This window comes from Mesoplodon bidens (genome assembly GCF_964165515.1).
Source record: "Mesoplodon bidens genome assembly, chromosome: 4".
Lineage (NCBI taxonomy): Eukaryota > Metazoa > Chordata > Mammalia > Artiodactyla > Ziphiidae > Mesoplodon > Mesoplodon bidens.
This window is the reverse complement of record NC_138160.1, coordinates 119,341,474-119,360,806: the sequence shown is the minus strand read 5'-3', so window position 1 is coordinate 119,360,806 and position 19,333 is coordinate 119,341,474. Positions and strand designations below refer to the sequence as shown.

The following is a 19,333-nucleotide window of genomic DNA, read 5'->3' as shown; positions in this document are numbered from 1 at the left end:
TCAAGAAGCCCCCACCTCCTTTAGGAAGAGGCTTTTTAAAAATGAAGATGAGGTTGTATACCGTGTAACCTGGTCCCGCCTGGCTTCTGGAGAAAGCCCAGAGACCTGGGGACTGGACCCTCTCTCAACCACCACCCGGGGTTAGGTGTCCTCAACGCCGAGGCAAGACTCCATGTAGCCCCAATTCTCCCCCAAATGACGGGGCTGGGACCCTCCCCCACCTTAACTCGAATCTCCAGCGCTCAGCTCACCTGGCGGTAGCAGGGCCAAGCACGTGGGCCCAGTTAAGGGCTGGCCTCTAGGGTCCTCCCAGGGAAGGGGATATACAACCCCAGGAGGCAGGAAGCTGGTCAGTCACCCGGGCCGTGACAATCTCCTTGGCTCCTACAGCCGATGTCCAAAGGCAGGGCACAGCCTGTGTCCCACTCCCCCCTTCATAGGACGGTGACAGAATCTGTTATCTCTACTCCGCCCTCTGCTCACGCACTACCCCACTGTCGTGCCCATAAATCCCAAGAGCAAAGGGTAGCACGATTCCTCCCGCGTCCCTGCGGGCCCTGAAGCCGGGCTCTAAAGCAGTGCAGTCCCAAGCTTCCCCTGCAGAAGCCGCGCTCCCCACTCGGTTCGGGGGTAGAGGGGGCGCGAGAGAGCAAGTGGGCGGACGTCCCATCCTCCGCATCCACCTCCAGGTCCTGGCGCGCAGGGTGGGAGCGCTGCGCGCCTCCGCGCTGCGCATCGCGGCCCGCTTGCCGCCTGCCCCCTGCCCTAGCTGGGCCGCCTCCCCGGGCTGCGGGTGGAGGGCTACAAGGCGCTAACGTTACGCTGTTTCCGGTTTTCCAGCGGGCTCTGGTTTCCCCTCCCAAGGCGGCGGCGGCGGCGGAGCGGCGGAGCCCCCCAAATGGCCTGGCCAGATGCGGCAGGTTTGCTGCTCAGCGCTGCCGCCGCCGCCGCCACTGGAGAAGGCTCGGTGCAGCAGCTACAGCGACAGCAGCAGCAGCGAGAGGAGCAGCAGCAGCAGCGGCGGCGAGAGCAGCAGCAGCAGGAGCAGCAGCAGCGACAGCAACAGCGGCATCTCTCGTCCCGCTGCGCCCCCAGAGCCGCGGCCGTCGCAACAGCCGCAGCCCCGCAGCCCCGCAGCCCGGAGAGCCGCCGCCCGCTCGCGAGCCGCAGCCGCCGGCGGCATGAGGCGCGACCCGGCCCCCGGATTCTCTATGCTGCTCTTCGGTGTGTCTCTCGCCTGCTACTCGCCTAGCCTCAAGTCCGTGCAGGACCAGGCGTACAAGGCACCCGTGGTGGTGGAGGGCAAGGTACAGGGGCTGGCCCCGGCCGGCGGCTCCAGCTCCAACAGCACCCGTGAGCCGCCCGCCTCGGGTCGGGTGGCACTGGTGAAGGTGCTGGACAAGTGGCCGCTCCGGAGCGGGGGACTGCAGCGCGAGCAGGTGATCAGCGTGGGCTCCTGTGCGCCGCTCGAAAGGAACCAGCGCTACATCTTTTTCCTGGAGCCCACGGAGCAGCCCTTAGTCTTTAAGACAGCCTTTGCCCCTCTTGACACCAACGGCAAAAACCTCAAGAAAGAGGTGGGCAAGATCCTGTGCACTGACTGCGGTGAGTCGCCCCCTCCCTCTGCTAGAGAAAGGGGGGAGGGGCGGAGCTGTGGAGAATGGGGGTGGGGCGGGAGGTGCTGCAGGTGCCCAGGCCTGGCAGCACCCCGGCCGGCCGCTGGGGGGTGGGGCCGCCCCTGTGCAGGGCGTTTGGCATGGTGGGTGAGGGTGTTGGGCTGGGGAGAAGGAGGATCAGGCTCAAAGTGTGCCAGGGGTGGGGGCGGGGGGACGCGCTGGCCTGTGCCAGTAGGGATCTGCGGCTGATGTATAGCATGTGGGGCTGGAAAGCTGCCATCATAGCCCAGTAGCGGCAGGAAAAACGGAGAGGTCCTGGTGTTGCTGGCCCGAGGCTCAGTGAGTCAGGAGTGACCCTCGGAGGCCTTGCCCGCTCTGCTCCCACGGGCCTGCCTTGCCCAGGCTGGCAGGGTCTGCAGGAGCAGCTGGGCAGATTCCCAGGCTGTGAAGGCCTCCGCTTACAAGTTCTCCTAGGGAATCATGGCCCCCGCCCCCTCCTTCCTCTCCTGGGCTCCCGGTCAGCTCATCCACACCGCTGGCGCAGGCAGAGTTGGGACTTTTTCTGCTACTGTTTTCTGTCCCCCATGTGGCTCAGGGTTTTTTTCTGCATCGTGATTGCCTGTCTTTGCTAAGCTGGTAGCACAGCCCTCTCTTAACCTCCACGACTAGTGAGCAGACACCTCTTTTGGCTGTTTCTGGGAGATCTTCCTAGGTCTGTTGATTGTGATGACGGCAAAATAGAGTAACTTCTGCTGAATGCTGTAAGTTCAGCTCTGATATCTCACCAGCAGGATGTGTTGACTGCATATCTCATCTTCATGATGTTGGGTGCTGAACAGGAATGCAGGTGATTAGAAACAAAACACTGAAATCTGTAGATCTGTGCAGCTGGGAATGGAGGTCTCCAATGTCAAAAGTCAAAGAAATGTCAGTTTAAGATCTTTTTTTTCTTGTCCCTGAATCCAGTACTTACTTCTCAGTAAGATATTTCGAATCAAATTGTCCCCATACTGGAGTGTTTGATGTTAGCTTGTCTTGTGCTTATTCATATTGGGGTTTCATTTTATCCCCAAAGGCTGGATTTGGTGTTTGCAGTGTGACTTTGAGCTGTGTAATCACTGAATTGTGACAGATGTCCTGGTCTGTCGTAGAAGTTGGTGTGTTTACTAGTTTACCAACTGATTCTGGGTAGTATAAATAGGCTTTGAGTAGCAAAGAATGTGTAACAGCTTGTAGGAAGTTTTGCTGCCCTCATCTTTCTAGATAAATGCCTTTGACTTTTGGAAGCTTCCCTTCTACCCCATGTCCCCCGCCCCCTCCCCACCCCTGTCCTTCAGGAGATGAATTTTAGTTTAGTTGTGGGAGTATATCTAGGTATTATGTTCAACTGCGACCACTTTAATCAGAAGACTCTTGCAGTGTCTTAATAAGAAGAAAGAAACTTTGGTGATAATAGCAGTTTATCTCTCTGACATTGTTCTGAGGAATATTGTTGACTGCTCTTTAATGTTGGTTTTATGCTCTGAAATGTTTGATGATGACAAATTGAGACCAGTTAAGAATTTCTAATTTTTTATTGTGTTAAGCATTTTGTCTGAGATCCCTTGGGGAGCTGTGGAACTGTATTGTGCAGTGGGAAATAGATAGTAAAAACATTTATTGAAACTTATCCAAGGACAGCTTCTGTTTTGGTTTTCAGTGAGTTGCTCCTGAATGTGCATCGTGCACATTGCCACATAATCCCTTGTCTGGTCCACTGAGCCCCAGTGGTCATCGTCCCCTGTCTTCCTCCTCCTTCCTCCATCAATTCTACCTTGTTTGTTTTAGTGAGTGTTTAATAGCTTAATAGTTGAATGTGGAGATCATGAAAGATCTGGGGTTCCGAAATATAGTCTGCTTTTAGGTTGTGGTCATCTCATATTATGAACATAGCATGTGCAATATAGTTCTCAAAAAGATAAATTTAGGACTGCAATCACTGCTAACGAGAAGGCCCTCATACATCACAAATTATCAAGGGGCAGGAAAGTGTATGGGAGTAAACATTTTAGAGTGCAAACATTTTTGCTTTGAATTGATAGTATATAGACACAAGTCAGTTTGGGGGCTTTATCTAAGGGGATTAGAAATTAAAGGACATTTTTGTGAGAGGAAACTTGTGGAACTGGTGATAATATGACAGAAGAGCATGAACTGCATTTTCTTATTTCCTACAATGTGGTTGAAGAAAACATGCACTAGTAATGGTATATTAAATAAGGAAACAAATCTTCCTAACTAACCACAACACCTTCCTTGTGCTCAGCAGGAAATAACTAACAAATTTATTTTCTGTTTTCTATCTCTAAAAAAAAGCCCTCTGGGCCACAGGGTCATTGGGAACGTTTTCTCCTTGGAGCAGATCTGCCCATTGCAAAATAGGGAAACTGGCACCTGGAAACTGTCATCACGGCCGTTATATTGAGCAACTGTGGTTAAATTGTTACTTTATTTAGCCATTTTCAGCTCTGAGTCTGTCTGGGCTCTGAGAGGTATGGTTCCTAGGGAGATTGTCCAGAAAGCTGTGTTTTGGTGGGCCAGGACTTTGGGATAAGGTACCATACAGAGAGATAAAGGTCTTCATAAATGGCTAATTTTACCACAACTATGAAATGTTGACTTGTAGCCTGTTAAGTCCTTCTGGAATAGCAATATCTGCCAGAGGGGCATTTTTATAGATCTAATGTTTATCATTCACCCCAAACTACTACCTCTGGTGGTAAAGAGTGGAGTAAAATGTTTGCATTTCTCAGAAGATTACATACATGGAGGTGTTTTCTGTGCCTTCTGAGGAAAGCACAGGAAAAAGATTTGAAAAGGACTCTCAGGGATTAGCAACTCTGTACAATGCTATGAAAGCATCCTGTTCTGCAAATAGTCCTACATTTTTAATGATGGTTGCATATATTTTGGTTTAATCACACTCTATCATTTGCTTTCCTATATGTGTATGTTTTTTAAATTGTTTCCTTATTGAATAGATGCAATAGATATCTTTTTTTTTTTTTTTAAGAAAGATCATTCTTCCTTTGGGACTTTATGATTTGCCTTTTTCTTCCAACGTATAGTGTACTTTGTTGTTAAAGCTAGAAAAGGTGTATTCCTGGGGGACTTTATGTTCTTTAGGATAGTTTTAAATTAGTGTGGCACCCAAATTCACATATTAGAGCAAGGTGGTTCACAAAATTCAGTATAGCAAAAGCGACTGCATATTTTTAAAGTGCTGTTTATTTAAAGAATCTTTTCTTCCCCAGCCAGCTGGAAACCCAGCTGTGCTGCAGCTTGAAGATGGGAAAGTGAAACTAGATTAGAAACTGACCAGTCCTAGTGGTGAGGACAGGCTTGATTATAGATTTAGGGGTAGAATTACCATCACAATGTCATTATTTCTTTCAGTGGCTGCTTTCCTCAGCAGACTGGGATTCTTGGGGGCAGGAACCATATCTTATCTTTGAGGATCTTTCTCCTAGCTCTCCTGCCCTTCAATGTTTGGTACTGGCCCGTGGCTTACAGAGGGATTCTCCTAAGTGTCTTTTGAATGGATGAAGTCAAGTGAAGTTCAAAAAGCAAACCTCCAGATTAATACTAAAACAATCTTAACTGTCCTATCTGTGACACCAAGTCCTGTGCTGAAAAGCTGAGTTCGATGATAGCCCTTACCTGTCGCTATGGGAACCTTTTTTTCTGAAGGAGTCGTAATCAACTAGAGTACTTAACCACAATGTGCTTAATCATTGTGCTGATTAGTGTTAATGGGATTTGAGCAGTGGAGAATCTAGGTCTTGTTGGAGAAGACCCTCTTTTTTTTTGTTTTTTTTGGAAGGCAGGTTATCACCCCCCCATGTTTAAACAAAAATAAGATAACTATAAACTTGAATTAACAAAAGGTTTGGGAGCTAGAGAGGGTGTTATATTAACTAGCTAGGTGACTAACTTCTTCTTGGTCCCAAGGCTCTTAACCATCTTTTATTATCTAGGACTTTTTTTGTGTGTGTGGCTATGTTGGGTCTTTGTTGCTGCGCGGGCTTTCTCTAGTTATGGCGAGCGAGCGAGGGCTACTCTACGTTGAGGTGCTCGGGCTTCTCATTGCGGTGGCTTCTCTTGTTGCGGAGCACGGGCTCTAGGCGCGCGGGCTGCAGTAGTTGTGGCTCGTGGGCTCTAGAGCGCAGGCTCAGTAGATGCAGCGCATGGGCTTAGTTCCTCCGGGGCATGTGGGATCTTTCCGGACCAGGGCTGGAACCCGTGTCCCCTGCGTTGGTAGGTGGATTCTTAACCACTGCGCCACCAGGGAAGTTCCTATCTAGGACATTTTAATTTCATTTCCTAATAGCAAATATGTCATTAATTTTTTCCTTTATAAAGTTGTATTTTTATTTTTGAATATGCAACACTTTCATATGGTTCAAAAGTTAGAAAGCACATAAGAATATACGGTGAAAAGTCTTCTTCTTACCCCTGTCCTCAGCTACCCAGCTCTTAGGCAATTATAACATATTCTTGAAATGTGTATTTCTCTAAAAGCAAAATGTTTTTCAAAGTAATCTTTTTTTTTTCTTAACAGATGGAGAATGTTAATTTTGCCATTAAGCCAATATTATGGTAAATTCTTCCCGAGTAGTGTGTGTGTGTGTATGTGTATATATATATATATATATATATATATATATATATATATATATATATTTTAAAGCTAATCCAAGATCTTAACCAGTATCCTACCTTACAAATATAACCCTAGAGTGAGGAATAAAAATACCAACTTATTTTTCAGATACTTTGCCGTTAAGAAGTTTTCTATGACAGTGAATTTTGTGAGTCTTAATTGGGGTGCTCAAAGGAGAGATCCGAAGGTTTGTCACTGAGCTTTAGGGCTGCAGCTCTGCCCATACAGCAGTTCCCATTGTTTACACTCTTGGTAGGTAATCTCACAATAGCAACCATGTGGGAAATCACATGATCCCATATATGGGAAGAGAAAACTCCACAGTGCATGATTGCTTTGATTCTCATTTAGAAACCAAAGACCCCAGTTGCTGATGAAGAGTTTGATTTTGATCATATTCATGTATAGCTGGTATGACTCAAGGGGAATTTAGCCACTTGAATGCTATTTTGAAGTACGTTTAAGGTAACTGATTTGAATGTAGTGTTAAAATATCAGAGGATTGAGGAATTGCCATTTGGATAAGTAGGGAAAAGCAAATATGCAAATCTAAACAGTGGGACATCTTAACCCTCTAAAGCCTGTTGGTTTAGTGGCATATGGCAATTTTGAACATTGATTTGGAAAAGGAATGATCTCACTATCAATGAAGTTTCCCCTGTGCAGTCTTTGACACTTGTTCTTGGGTCTTTCTTTTCAGGGTCTGAAGCATTGTTAGTATAATTTACATCAAAGGTAAAAGAAATTTCCCTCCAAATTTTGAGTTTGGATGGATGTGTGTGAAATGGGGATTTTTGTCTTACTTGTTTCCCATGAATTAACCCTCCCCACTTACTTATTGGAATTTGTACATAGAGATAAACCCAGTTTGTGAATTTCAAGAGATAATATAGGGAGCTCTTTAGAAAACTGAAGAAAGTAGATGAATTGATCAGTGGACGTGCTAAATTATGGCGTTTGAAAAAATGACTGTCTTATGTGAAATTCAAGTAGACTCCTTTAAAAACAGCAGTACACACAAATGAATCTTGGTGAGTAATGTTTCAAGCAAGCCTGTAGGAACTGAAGCAAACCTGGAGGATGATTAAAAGGCTTTAGGATGACATGAAAGAGGACATGCTGTACCCAGGCAAAGAGCTGGGAAGCTTTTGCCAATCTGGGGTCAAAAGACAGAGATTCCACACTTGACTGAGATCATTTGCTGCTAATCAGCTGTGATGTTTTTGATAATTATGAAATGAGGTTGAGTTAAGGAGCCTTCTTGCTCTGGCTGGTTGCTGTTGGCAGAGTGTGGCATGCAAGCTCCATTCTACAGTAACATTCCCTTCCTGCTTTGTACATGCAGTGAGATCCAAATAGCCTCTCCAGGGACCTTCTCTGGGACAGAGCCTCTAGCTCTTCTCTGTGCCTCAGCTGAGAACCTGATCATGCTGCTTGCCTCCTGGGGTGGGGCTGGAGGTAGTTAACATTCCATTTGCCCTTGCAGATGTTTCCAGAGTAGCAGAGGCACAGGTATCCTAGAAAGTTTCCTTATTCTACTAGCAACACAGACCCCCAAGATGTGATGTTCAGGTTACTTTTTATTCTCTCTTAGGAAGCAGAATCTTTAATGTTTCTTTTTTTCCCTTCAATGATTTCCTGCTTTTTGCTTAGGACATTGGCTTCCCCCTCCTCCTTCCCTCCCTCGTCTGTTTATACAGACTGAGGCTCTGTCTTTGTCCTTTAGGCTGGGATGTTTTACTTGGTCTTGATCTTGATATTGGTCCAACTAACAGAAGCCAAGCTGAACTAACACTCCTCAGAATTAAATAAAAGGAAGGTTACCACATGGCTAAATACCTGGTCCAACCATGGGAAAGTCAGGACATCATTAATTTGATTGGGACAGTGATGAAGTTTGGTATCCCAGAGGTTGTATTACTAAAAGAGCTTTCTTTCACTTCCGTCTTTCAAATGTTTGCTTCAACAGATGTGCTCTGTGTAAAGAACTAGGTACTTTAGGGGAATTGCTTCAGACAGTCCCTGTCACCAAGGAGCTTACAATCTAGAAGTACAAAGATATAACAGTAATTCAATCTAGAGTATGACAAATGCCATAAGATATACCAACATAGTGCTTTTGGGAGGAGGGGAAGAGTCATAAAAGAAAGAAAGATCTGGTTAGAGGATTAAAGAAAGTTTCTTGGAGAAGCAGTTTGAGATGGGATTCTAATAGTCAGAGATAGAAGAGGTAGAGGTGGTTTAGGGATAGAGATGAACTGATTGATTAAATCAATTCCATGCAGACAGAGCAGCATTCTCAGTAGGCATGGGGCATGTTTGTAGTATACAAAATGACCAGGATGAAAGGAGCAAATGGGCAAAGGTCCTAGAGGGGTAAATTAGGATGATACTCCCACCCATCTTGACTGCTAGACTGATGAGTTTATTTGTAATTATGTAAGTAGTATTTGAAGGCTTCAGTTAAAAGCAGCTCAATAACGTGTTGTAGTTTTCAGTGAATGGGTCACATATTTTGTTAAATTTATTCCTTAGTACTTCTTGTTTTCTGGATGCTTTTGTAAATGGTATTTTTGTTTAATTTTGTTTTCCACTTATTCATTGCTAGTATATAGAAAGATAATTGTTAAAATTGTTAAAATATTGACTTTGTCTCCTGTATTAGTTATTCACTTATTCATTTCAGTAACGTTTTCGGGGGTAGATTTGTTAAGGATTTTTTTCCCATGTACATGACTGTATAGTCAGTGAAAAAAAAGACATTTTTACCTTTTCCTTTCTAATCTGTTTGCCTTTATTTTTTTCTTGCCTTGTTCCACTGGCTGGAACTGCTAAGTACAATGTTGAATAAGAGTAGTGAGAATGAGCATCCTTGGGGGAAAGCATTTAGACTTTCTTTTTTTTTTTTTTTTTTTTGCGGTACACGGGCCTCTCACTGTCGTGGCCTCTCCCGTTGCGGAGCACAGCCTCCGGACGCGCAGGCTCAGTGGCCATGGCTCACGGGCCCAGCTGCTCTGCGGCATGTGGGATCTTCCCGTACTGGGGCACGAACTCGTGTCCCCTGCATCGGCAGGTGGACTCTCAATCACTGCACCACCAGGGAAGCCCTAGACTTTCACTATTAAGTATGATGTTAGCTGAAGGTTTTTCATAGATGCTCTTCCTTTAAAAAAAAAAAAGTCTGCTAAATATAGTGTAATGACTAAGAGTTTGTGCTCTACAGCCAGATGAACCTGGGTTTGGAAACCATTTTCTACATTTTCTAACTGGGTGATGTTGGGCAAATTGCTTTCTGTATCTTAGTTTCCTATAAATGGGGATAGTGATAGCACTTAATAGGATTGCTATGAGTATTAAATGAGATAATGCATGTAAAATAATTAATACAGCACCTGCTCAATAAGTGTTATTAACAAAATCTTATTAACTTAGACCAATGTGAGCAGGAAGACTAGTAAGTGAAAATATTAAGTTCTGGAGGACTGGAGGCAGACAAGGGGAGAAATTTTTACTGAAAACTGTATTATGTGTGTGGTCTAACTGTAGGGAAGCCCATGGGAGTCCAGGGTATGAATGCTGGTCCTATAGACCAAGTAGGCTGCAAATCTTGATGTGTCCATGGGTCTGTTTTAGTCAATTTTTTTGAGAAGCCCACAGATAGAAACTGCTTTTCTCTGTTTCACAAATGGGAGGACTAAGACTCAAACTTCAAAATGACCATTTCAAAATTTCATCATGCTTATGGGGTCAACCAAGGGTCCACATTCTGGAGTCCTGCCAGGTCTGCTTTTTTACTTGGGCAGGTCTTATCTTACATTGTATTGTTGTTAGGAGGAGTTGCTGAAAGTCACTGGAAAATGGCTGAAAGCATCCTTTTTTCTTTCAAAGAAAGAGGGTCCCTGACTCATCCTGCTTTGATTTGGGGGTTTCCAGAGTTGGGGGGGGGTTTCCAGAGTTGGGGCTGGATTCACACTGAATCATTCATACTCTTTCCTTGTTTCTGCACTGGGTTGGGATGGGTGTGGTGGCTGCCCAGGGTCAGAGGGGTACAGGTATGGGCATGTAACAGGTGGCATTTTGGGAATTTGTGGGATTTAATTTTAATTAATTAATTGATGTGTGGTACCCATTGGAAGTATGAAACTTTGCTCCTTAAATGTTTATAGGACAAAGACCCTGCTTTGAGTCCTTCCTCTAAATATTTGTTGGGTATTATTACCCCTCAGATCCTGGACTGGCCACACATCCCTGACCTTAGGAAGTATTGTTTTTTCTTATTCTTAGACTTTTAGTATTTATGGCCTGTATCACTTATATGACACATCATTTAATACCATGCACTGTTAATTATCTTTTGATGGGTCAGTGTCTTAGCTCCTTCACCTGATTGTAAGATCTTTGGGGCCTGAAACTTAAAATATGTTTTAGTAAATATTTGACTACTGGCTATTGCCAAGTAAGGGAAAAGTGAGACCTTTACTTTCTCTTTATAAAGACCACTTCGTCCTAGACAAATTTCAAGATTCCTCAAATGACAGCTCAGGCTTAAGGACTAGACCAACCATGGAAAATGTCTTCAGACATTTCGATAAAGGGCAGAATTTTGCTTCTCAGTTATGTATCAGGTTTGTTTGTTTGTTTTTTTCTTGATAGTCCATAGTTTCTTCATTTTCTTGCAAGTAATTTTCTGTTGTTGAGTTTTAGAATTATCTCTAGGTGGTTTACCTCATACATGTCAATATTTTGGCTTGTGTTTCATTCCTATCTTTTAGTTAGTTCACATTCTGCAAAATTCTCCATTTTCACTTGCCATGCAAGCTTTTTGGTTATTTCCCATTCTGGTTTCTCACTGGAATGGTCAGTTGGACTCTCTTACTCTGGCCTGTTCATGCTTCAGGCTGAATACCTTAAAGAGGTAAGAGGTATGACCAGGCATCTTCTGTAGTAAGCTAAGATCACAAATTAGGAGTGGTTGTACCTTTTTGCCTATAGGCAGCTTGGGGCCTTCTGGAAGCCAGTACTGGTTCTTAGATCATTCTTTTCTTCTGAAAGGGTAGGGAGTAGAAACCTAATATTTCTTCACATCTTTCTTTTAGTATGTTCATTCTTTTGTCATTGCCTTGAAATGAGGCATTTTTCTGCCATGTCTCCTTGGCTGAATTATTGGGTGGGGATGGGATGGGCCTCTCCAGAGGGAGTTCTCTTCAAGCCTAGGGCTCCTAAGGGCCCCTAGTCATCACCTTGCAGAAGGCTGTGGCCCTCAGCTTCAGCGAGTCAGAGTTCCTTTCACTGGTGCCTGAGGCGATACATAAAATTTCAGTACAGCACTTCACCATGTTGTTTAGACTAGTAATGAATTTCACAAGCACAACCCAATTGATGGCTCTCCTCTGGAGTAACTTTATATGACTTTAGAGAAGAGAGTTTATTTACCAGTCAGGACGGAACAGGTAGATTAAGTAGATGATCTGTTGTGTCTGAATTCCCGTCTCTGAGTGAGAAATAAAATAACAGCAGGGCTGCATACAGTGCAACTTTCCCGACATTGTCATTGGTTGATTGAATTTCAGAGAAACATAATAATAAAAAGAAGAAGAATGTTTTTAAAAGGAAGAAAGAAGACTCAGACCACGACATGACTCATTTGTCACAGAATGAAACCAAGGCCCACAAGTGAAGATTTTTTTTCAAAGGACACTGGGGTTTCCAAAGGCAGCCTGTCTGACTGCTCACTCTTAGATGGTTTCCTTTTCACAGTCTGTTCAGGTGGGTTTCTCTTCTGAGACCCTCTTACCTGGGGCTCCACCCCTCCCACCTTATCCCATCTAGCTCCTACCTTCCTACTTAGGCCTGCTGTCATACTTGCTTACGTCATAAATGTAACCGCCATCCCTCAGCCCCTGTTTCCAAGAATCAGAGAAGTTTCCAGAAATTTCTAGTACAAAGTTCCTAATCCTTCCTTGGACTTTAGGTCTGACGGACCTAGTGGGAAAATAGGAACAAGGCAAGAGATAGGTACCTACGTGGGTGGGACTATATCCAACAAATTGGGCTAAATTTTTCTCAGATCTGGTTCTTTTAGACAAAATATGGGGTTTTCCCAAGAAAGCTTCTCCTATATCTCTAGGTCTCCTTTTCAAGAGGAAATGCTTTCTCCAAAAAGGCTAGTAACATTCACTGGCCTTTTAGTAACACGTACATTAAATTGTCTTGGCCAAGTACTGACAGTAATCCCTTTCAGATGGCACCTCTGGGGCTTGGCCCAAGTGATTCTGGCCAATACTGGGCCAGGCTCCACTGGATGTGGAGCCAGGTAGTATACTCTGGGCAGAACAAGACATCACCACCTCTGAGAGAAACTCCTTGCTGCTGGGAAAGAATCTAATTTGTAGGTTGAAGGGAGGCACATGGGTGGCCCCCAGTTTGGGAGTTGGCTGTCTTTGTTTCTCAGTATGTAAATCATCTGAGTAGGTTTCCACTGTGCGTGGTATGCACTCAGCTAACTGAGAGGGCAAATGGGAGCTGGAGCTGAGACTGGTTCCTTTGGGAATACTGTTGTCACCTCTGTCGATTTTACCCCAGCTTCTACCTTTGCCCACACATAATGTGGGCTTTGTGCTTCTTCTGTGTGGTGTCACAGCCTCAGGGCCTCTGGTGAAGAGTCTGCACTAGGCCCAGAGCTTGTTGTACAGAAGTAGGAATTAAAGGCATTGGTTTAAGATTAGTTCTGTGAAGGGATCACTTGAAACTTTAGTGCTGTATCTAAAAGAAAACATCAAACTGATAAAGGGTCCCAGTGGGTTTGATGGTCTTCATTGGGCCAAGGTCACGAACCATATATATATTTTTTAAATTGATTTATTTTTGACTGTGTTGGGTCTTCGTTGCTGCTCACGGGCTTTCTCTAGTTGTGGCGAGCAGGGGCTACTCTTCGTTGTGGTGCACAGGCCTCTCATTGTTGTGGCTTCTTTTGTTGCGGAGCAGGGGCTCTAGGTGCACGGGCTTTGGTAGGTGTGACACGCAGGCTCAGTAGTTGTGGTTTGTGGGCTCTAGAGCACAGGCTCAGTAGTTGTGGCGCACAGGCTTCATTGCTCCACGGCATGTGGGATCTTCCCGGACCAGGGCTCGAACCCGTGTCCCCTGAATCAGCAGGAGGATTCTTAACCACTGTACCACCAGGGAAGTCCCACGAACTATATTTTTTAAAGGAAGTATAAGAGTTTACTTTTCTCATCTCTGAAGTTAAGTAGCAGCTTCATAATTCCAGAGTAGGGGTGAGCGTCACCCTTGAAAGAGGAAGAGTAGAAAAGGCCAGTAGTGCTGCTCTGTCTACGTGAGTCAGGGGTAATCCAATGGATGTTACTCTCCATTCTATGATTCAAAGATTCCTTTCTTTGAAAGAGTTTGTTACTGACAACTGTGAGTTTGGGGCAGAGGTCATGGTTGGCTTGCAGTTGACCTGTTCAACCTTAAAGACTGAAGACGGTTCGTTGGATCCTGCCATGAGTTCCTCCAGTATGTTGTAGATGTAGTGTTTGGTTCTTTCCCCTCCCACTTCCTTCTCAGGTCCTTCCATCACTGGCTCTTCTTTTCAGCCTCTTGTAAAGAGTACAATTTTTAACAGATTGTCCTTGGTTCTCTTCTCAACTTACATAATCTGTTTTGAATTTTTGACTCTACATAGCATAGTGGTTAAGGCTGCATGCTCTGGAGCCAACTTTGAAGAGTGAATCTTGGTTCTATGACTTATTAGCTGTATAACCTTGGGCAAATTGACCATTTTGTGTCTCAGGTTCCTCAACTGTAAAATGGGGCTAATTATAATACCTACCTCATAGCATTGTGATAAGGATTCAGTGAGTTACTGCTTGTAAAGTGCTTAGAACAGTGCCTGCTTGTAGAAAACATTCAATGCAGACTAGCTGCAATTACTATTATTGTCATGTCTATTGTTAGTTGAAAGAGAATGGCTTTGGATTCAGACTGATATTAAAATCCTGACTCTTGGGCTTCCTTGGTGGCGCAGTGGTGGAGAGTCTGCCTGCCGATGCAGGGGACACGGGTTCGTGCCCCGGTCTGGGAAGATCCCACATGCCGTGGAGCATCTGGGCCAGTGAGCCATGGCCGCTGAGCCTGCGCGTCCGGAGCCTGTGCTCTGCAATGGGAGAGGCCACAACAGTGAGAGGCCCTCGTACCGCAAAAAAAAAAAAAAAAAAAAAAAAAAAAAAAAATCCTGACTCTTCCTTACTAGCTATGTGAACTTGGGAAAAGTCCCTTAATTTTTCTGAGTCCCAGTTTCCAACTGCCGATGGCACATTGTTTCAGTTATCCATTGCAGCATAACAAACCACCCCAAAATATAGTGGCTTCAAATAGCAATCATTGTATGTTATTACCACTCACAGTTTGGAGATTGACTGGGCTCAGCTAGGAGGTTTAGTATCTCTTATGTAGTTTTTGGCCAGATGGTAGCTGAGCAGTCGAACAGTAGATGAGACTGGGTCATTTCTAAGTTTCCTCTCTGACGTGTCTAGCATTTGATGCTGGCTGGTTCTCATCTGGGGGCTTAGCTGGGACTGAGGGCCGGAGACCGACCTTGCCTGGGTTTCCTCACAACATGGTGGCAAGGTCCATGAGTGAGCATAAGAGAGCTCCAGGCAAAAGCTGTATTGTCTTTTATGATCTAACCTCAGAAGTCACTAGCATCACTTCCACCGCGTTCTGTTTCTCAGAAGAGAGTTACTAAGGCTTGACTGGATGCAAATGGAGCAGAATGAGACTCTACCTCTCAGTGGACGGATTGTCAAAGAATTTGTGGACATGTTTTGAAACAATTACAGTCTGCCCTCTGGTCACAAATTATTTATATTCCTTGCACATGAAAAATACACTCATCCTGGTCATTGCATTCAAATTCCAATGTATACTTACTTATTAAAAAAAAAAAAAAACACTCATCCTCACCCAAGACCCTCCTCCCTCCAAAAAGTCTCATCTATATGGCCTCAGGCTCAGGCTCAAGAGCCAGGGTTTCACCATCTAAATTAGGTCTGGGTACAGATGAGGCTCCTCTCATGCGGTTCCTTGGGGACAGCAACTCAAATGCTGTTCCTCTTGACCTGAAGGCTGCCAATGAAAGAGACAAGTCATCTGCCCTCCACCTCCCCCACCCCCCAACCCCCATACAATGCTGGAATGGAATAGACATAGGATAACTGCTATAGATGCCCCCCCTTTTTTTTTTTGCGGTACACAGGCCTCTAACTGCCGTGGCCTCTCCCGTTGCGGAGCACAGGCTCCGGACGTGCAGGCTCAGCGGCCATGGCTCACGGGCCCAGCCGCTCCGTGGCATGTGGGATCTTCCCGGACCTGGGCACGAACCCGTGTCCCCTGCATCGGCAGAAGGACTCTCAACCACTGCGCCACCAGGGAAGCCCCTGCCTATGAATCTTATCAAGGTTCCCTACATTAGACAAAAGCCATACCTACAGATCTTATCAAGATAAGCTGTTCTCTACCTTGAGCTCCCTGTGGGGCTGCTGTGGACACTATTCTTCAGGCTAAAGGAATCACTATTCTTTAATGGAAAGGGCCTGCAGGCAAGTCAAAGGCATTGCCTTTGATCTTTCTGAGGTCTTAACAAAGGGTACAATTCACAATGTCTCAAATTAAGCCATTATAGTCTCCTTACCATATCCTATTCTGTCTAGGACACTCCCATCCTAGATAACAATCCATCTACTCTTCCAAGCCCTTAGAAACCTCAGAACCATCTTTGGTTCCTCTCTCACCTCCATCTCCTGTATATAGTACATTGTGAAGTGATGACAATTTTGACTATTGCAAGTACCTTCAATCTAATTCTTTTCATTCATGAGGCTCTAGTTGGGTACTTATATCTCACTTAGGCTGCCACGGTGGCTGCTGAATGGAATCCCCAATTTTCAGAGTCTCTGCTCTCTTCCATCTGTCGTCTATTGATGGCATCAGCTTTCTAAAAGTAATTCTCTCTGCCCAACCTAGAAATCTTCAATAGGTTTTTATTATCTGTAGAATAGAGTGAAAACTCCTTCACATAACATGCGAGGCCTTCCACAACCAACACCCACCTGCCGTTAAGCCTTTAGCCTGCTTTTCCACACTTACTGTTTGCTATAGCCAAAATGTAGTGTTTTGAACATTTCAAACACGTTTTACATTTTTCTTCCATAGCATTTTTGCACATTCTGTTTTCTGGTGTGTTTTCATTTCCTTCTCTGTCAGTTGCTAACCTCCTGATCCTTCAAGGCTCAGCTCAGATCTCACTTCTCCTCAGCGCTTTTTCTGATCCCCTCAGTCCAAATGGACCATGGCATGTTTCTGTAGCAGTTCATAGCTCTTCTGTAATCATAATGGTCTATCCTACCACTTAGCGTAATTGGTTGGGGAAGCAGGGTATGTGTGTATGGTCCTCCAGATGGAGAGCTTCTTGAGTGCAGGATGGAACTGTAGCAAAGGATGTATCTCACTTATTTTTTGGTGCCTTATATAAGTTAATGACTAATAGCTGCTTGGTGACTTGAGAGAATGGATTTTACCTTGGAATTAGAACTGGAAACTGGGAATAAGCATCTGGTGCATGAAAGGAGATTGGCCTAGGTATGCAATATGCTGGTAGAGGTATGAAAGTGGTAAATTGAGGCTGCCACTTGAGATGAAAATGGGAAGGCTGGTTTAGTTACAAAGTGCTACATTGGACTCTTTTTTTTAAATAGATCTTTATTGGAGTATAATTGCTTCACAATACTGTGTTAGTTTCTGTTGTACACCAAAGTGAATCAGCCATATGCATACATATGTCCCCATATCCCCTCCTTCTTGAGCCTCCCTCCCGTCCTCTCTATCCCACCCCTCTAGGCCATCACAAAGCACCGAGCTGATCTCCCTGTGCTATGCTGCTGCTTCCTGCTAGCTAACTATTTTACATCCAGTAGTGTATATATGTCCATGCTACTCTCACTTTGCCCCAGCTTCCCCCTACCACCCTGTGTCCTCAAGTCCATTCTCTATGTCTTCATCTTTATTCCTGCACTGCAACTAGGTTCATCAGTACCATTTTTTGTCTTTTTTTAGATTCCATATATATGCGTTAGCATACGGTATTTGTTTTTCTCTTTCTGACTTACTTCACTCTGTATGACAGACTCTAGGTCCATCCACCTCACTACAAATAACTCAGTTTCATTTCTTTTTATGGCTGAGTAATATTCCATTGTATATATGTGCCACATCTTCTTTATCCATTCAACTGTCGATGGACATTTAGGTTGGTTCAATGTCCTGGCTATTGTAAATAGTGCTGCATACATTGGACTCTTTTTTTTTTCTAATAAGTTTATTTATTTATGGCTGCGTTGGGTCTTCGTTGCTGAGTGCGGGCTTTTCTCTAGTTGTGGCAAGTGGGGTCTACTCTTCGTTGCGGTGCATGGGCTTCTCATTGTGGTGGCTTCTCTTGTTGCAGAGCACAGGCTCTAGGCACATGGGCTTCAGTAGTTGTGGCTCATGGGCTTAAGTTGCTCTGCGGCATGTGGGATCTTCCCAGACCAGGGCTCGAGCCTGTGTCCCCCCTGCATTGGCAGGTGGATTCTCAACCACTGTGCCACCAGGGAAGCCCTGGACTCTTACACTGTCATTGTTGCTGCTATTTATAGCAAAAAAAATACCAAATCTCCGATATGTGGATTGGAGTCTGTGTTTTTTTAGCCTCTATGAGAAGTATCTTAGAAAGATTATTCAGGGATAGGAGAATTTGGCTGTTTTGTGTACCACTGTATCCCTATCACCTTCATGGTTCTTGACATGTTATAGGAGCTCAATAAATGTTAATTGAGGGGGAAATGAGTGAAGAAATGATTTTTTCTCCTGTGTGATTCTAGGTACCTACATGTGCCATACCCAAGGAGCATGGCCAGGAGAGCTGGTTCAAAATCAGCTCAAGTTAAGAGAAGGCTTATTCATCACAAGTGATTTATCCAGGGTCCTCTTGGTACCCAGAGCTTTCTGCTTTGCCACAGACAAGTAGGAGATATTAGGGCCTTAAGATGTAGACAGGGTGATTGGGGGCAAGTGGATGGCAGAATTGCAATCTGAATCAAGCAGTCAGAAGTGACAGGAGCTTCTTTTAGATGGCCAGGAGGGGAGTCTGAGCAGTGTCCTTAGTTAAGGAAGAGGAGACTATGCAGGCTTTGTGAGGTTTTTTGTTGTTTTGTTTTCAAATGATGAGAGTCCTTCCTGGAAATTAGCCTCCCTGCTCCAGTCTCAGCCCACAGCTTTCTGTATGACCTTGTGCAGGCTGTCCTTATACCCTGGACTTTGTTTTGAGCTGACAAGGGGCTTTCTTCAGCTGTGAGAAGTGGGGTGGAGAGAGTGTTCCAAGCTAATTGGGTAAGTGGCATGCCATCAAAATAGAGCCTGCATGGGTTTATAGTTGTACTTTGAAAATTTTAGCAAAATCCTGGGCTGAGGGACAGTCTGGACGCCTAAAATGCTGAATTTCTTTCTTGAAGTTAGACCTCCCCTGTATTCCATTCTGAGTATCAAATGTGAACAGCCTCCCCAAGTCTGTGATTGTGATTAGATGGGAGGGCTTGGGGCAATTTAGGAAGATGATGGGGGCCTGACCTCTTCCTGCCTTTGAAATACACAAAGGAGAGAGAATGGGGAAAATGATGAATAGTTGATCAAAAAATGGGGAGTGTCCCTCCTAAATTAGAACAGCTGGCTCAGGGATGAAATTGTCTTACTCTGTTAATGGCCCTCAGGACCAGATGCTCTGAAAACAGAAATTAAACTATGACTTTGGGCAGCTCTCTCCACACTGTGAGAGCAGGGCCACCTCTTCTCTCTGCCCTTGCCCGCCTGTGGATTCCTCTAGGGGAGTCTCAAGAGTCTTGAGGGAGGCGGCTTGTTGGGCCCATGGTAAGGATTCCAGGCAAGGGGTAGGTGGAGTTGACAGGAACCTCAGGGTATGTGGGTT

General features: G+C 44.9%; 1 protein-coding gene across 5 annotated transcripts in view; it reads left to right on the top strand.

The window, feature by feature from the left end:
* Positions 1–911: 911 nt before the first annotated feature.
* The window catches only part of NRG2 (neuregulin 2), a gene marked incomplete at its 5' end in the record, with an annotated part of 180,151 nt that continues 161,729 nt past the window's right edge, over positions 912–19,333 (top strand). For all 5 annotated transcript variants that reach the window (XM_081230487.1, XM_081230486.1, XM_081230485.1 and 2 more), the window contains one exon: positions 912–1,605. In XM_081230487.1, coding sequence (XP_081086613.1) covers positions 912–1,605 — 694 coding nt within the window. The remainder of the gene's footprint in view (positions 1,606–19,333) is intronic.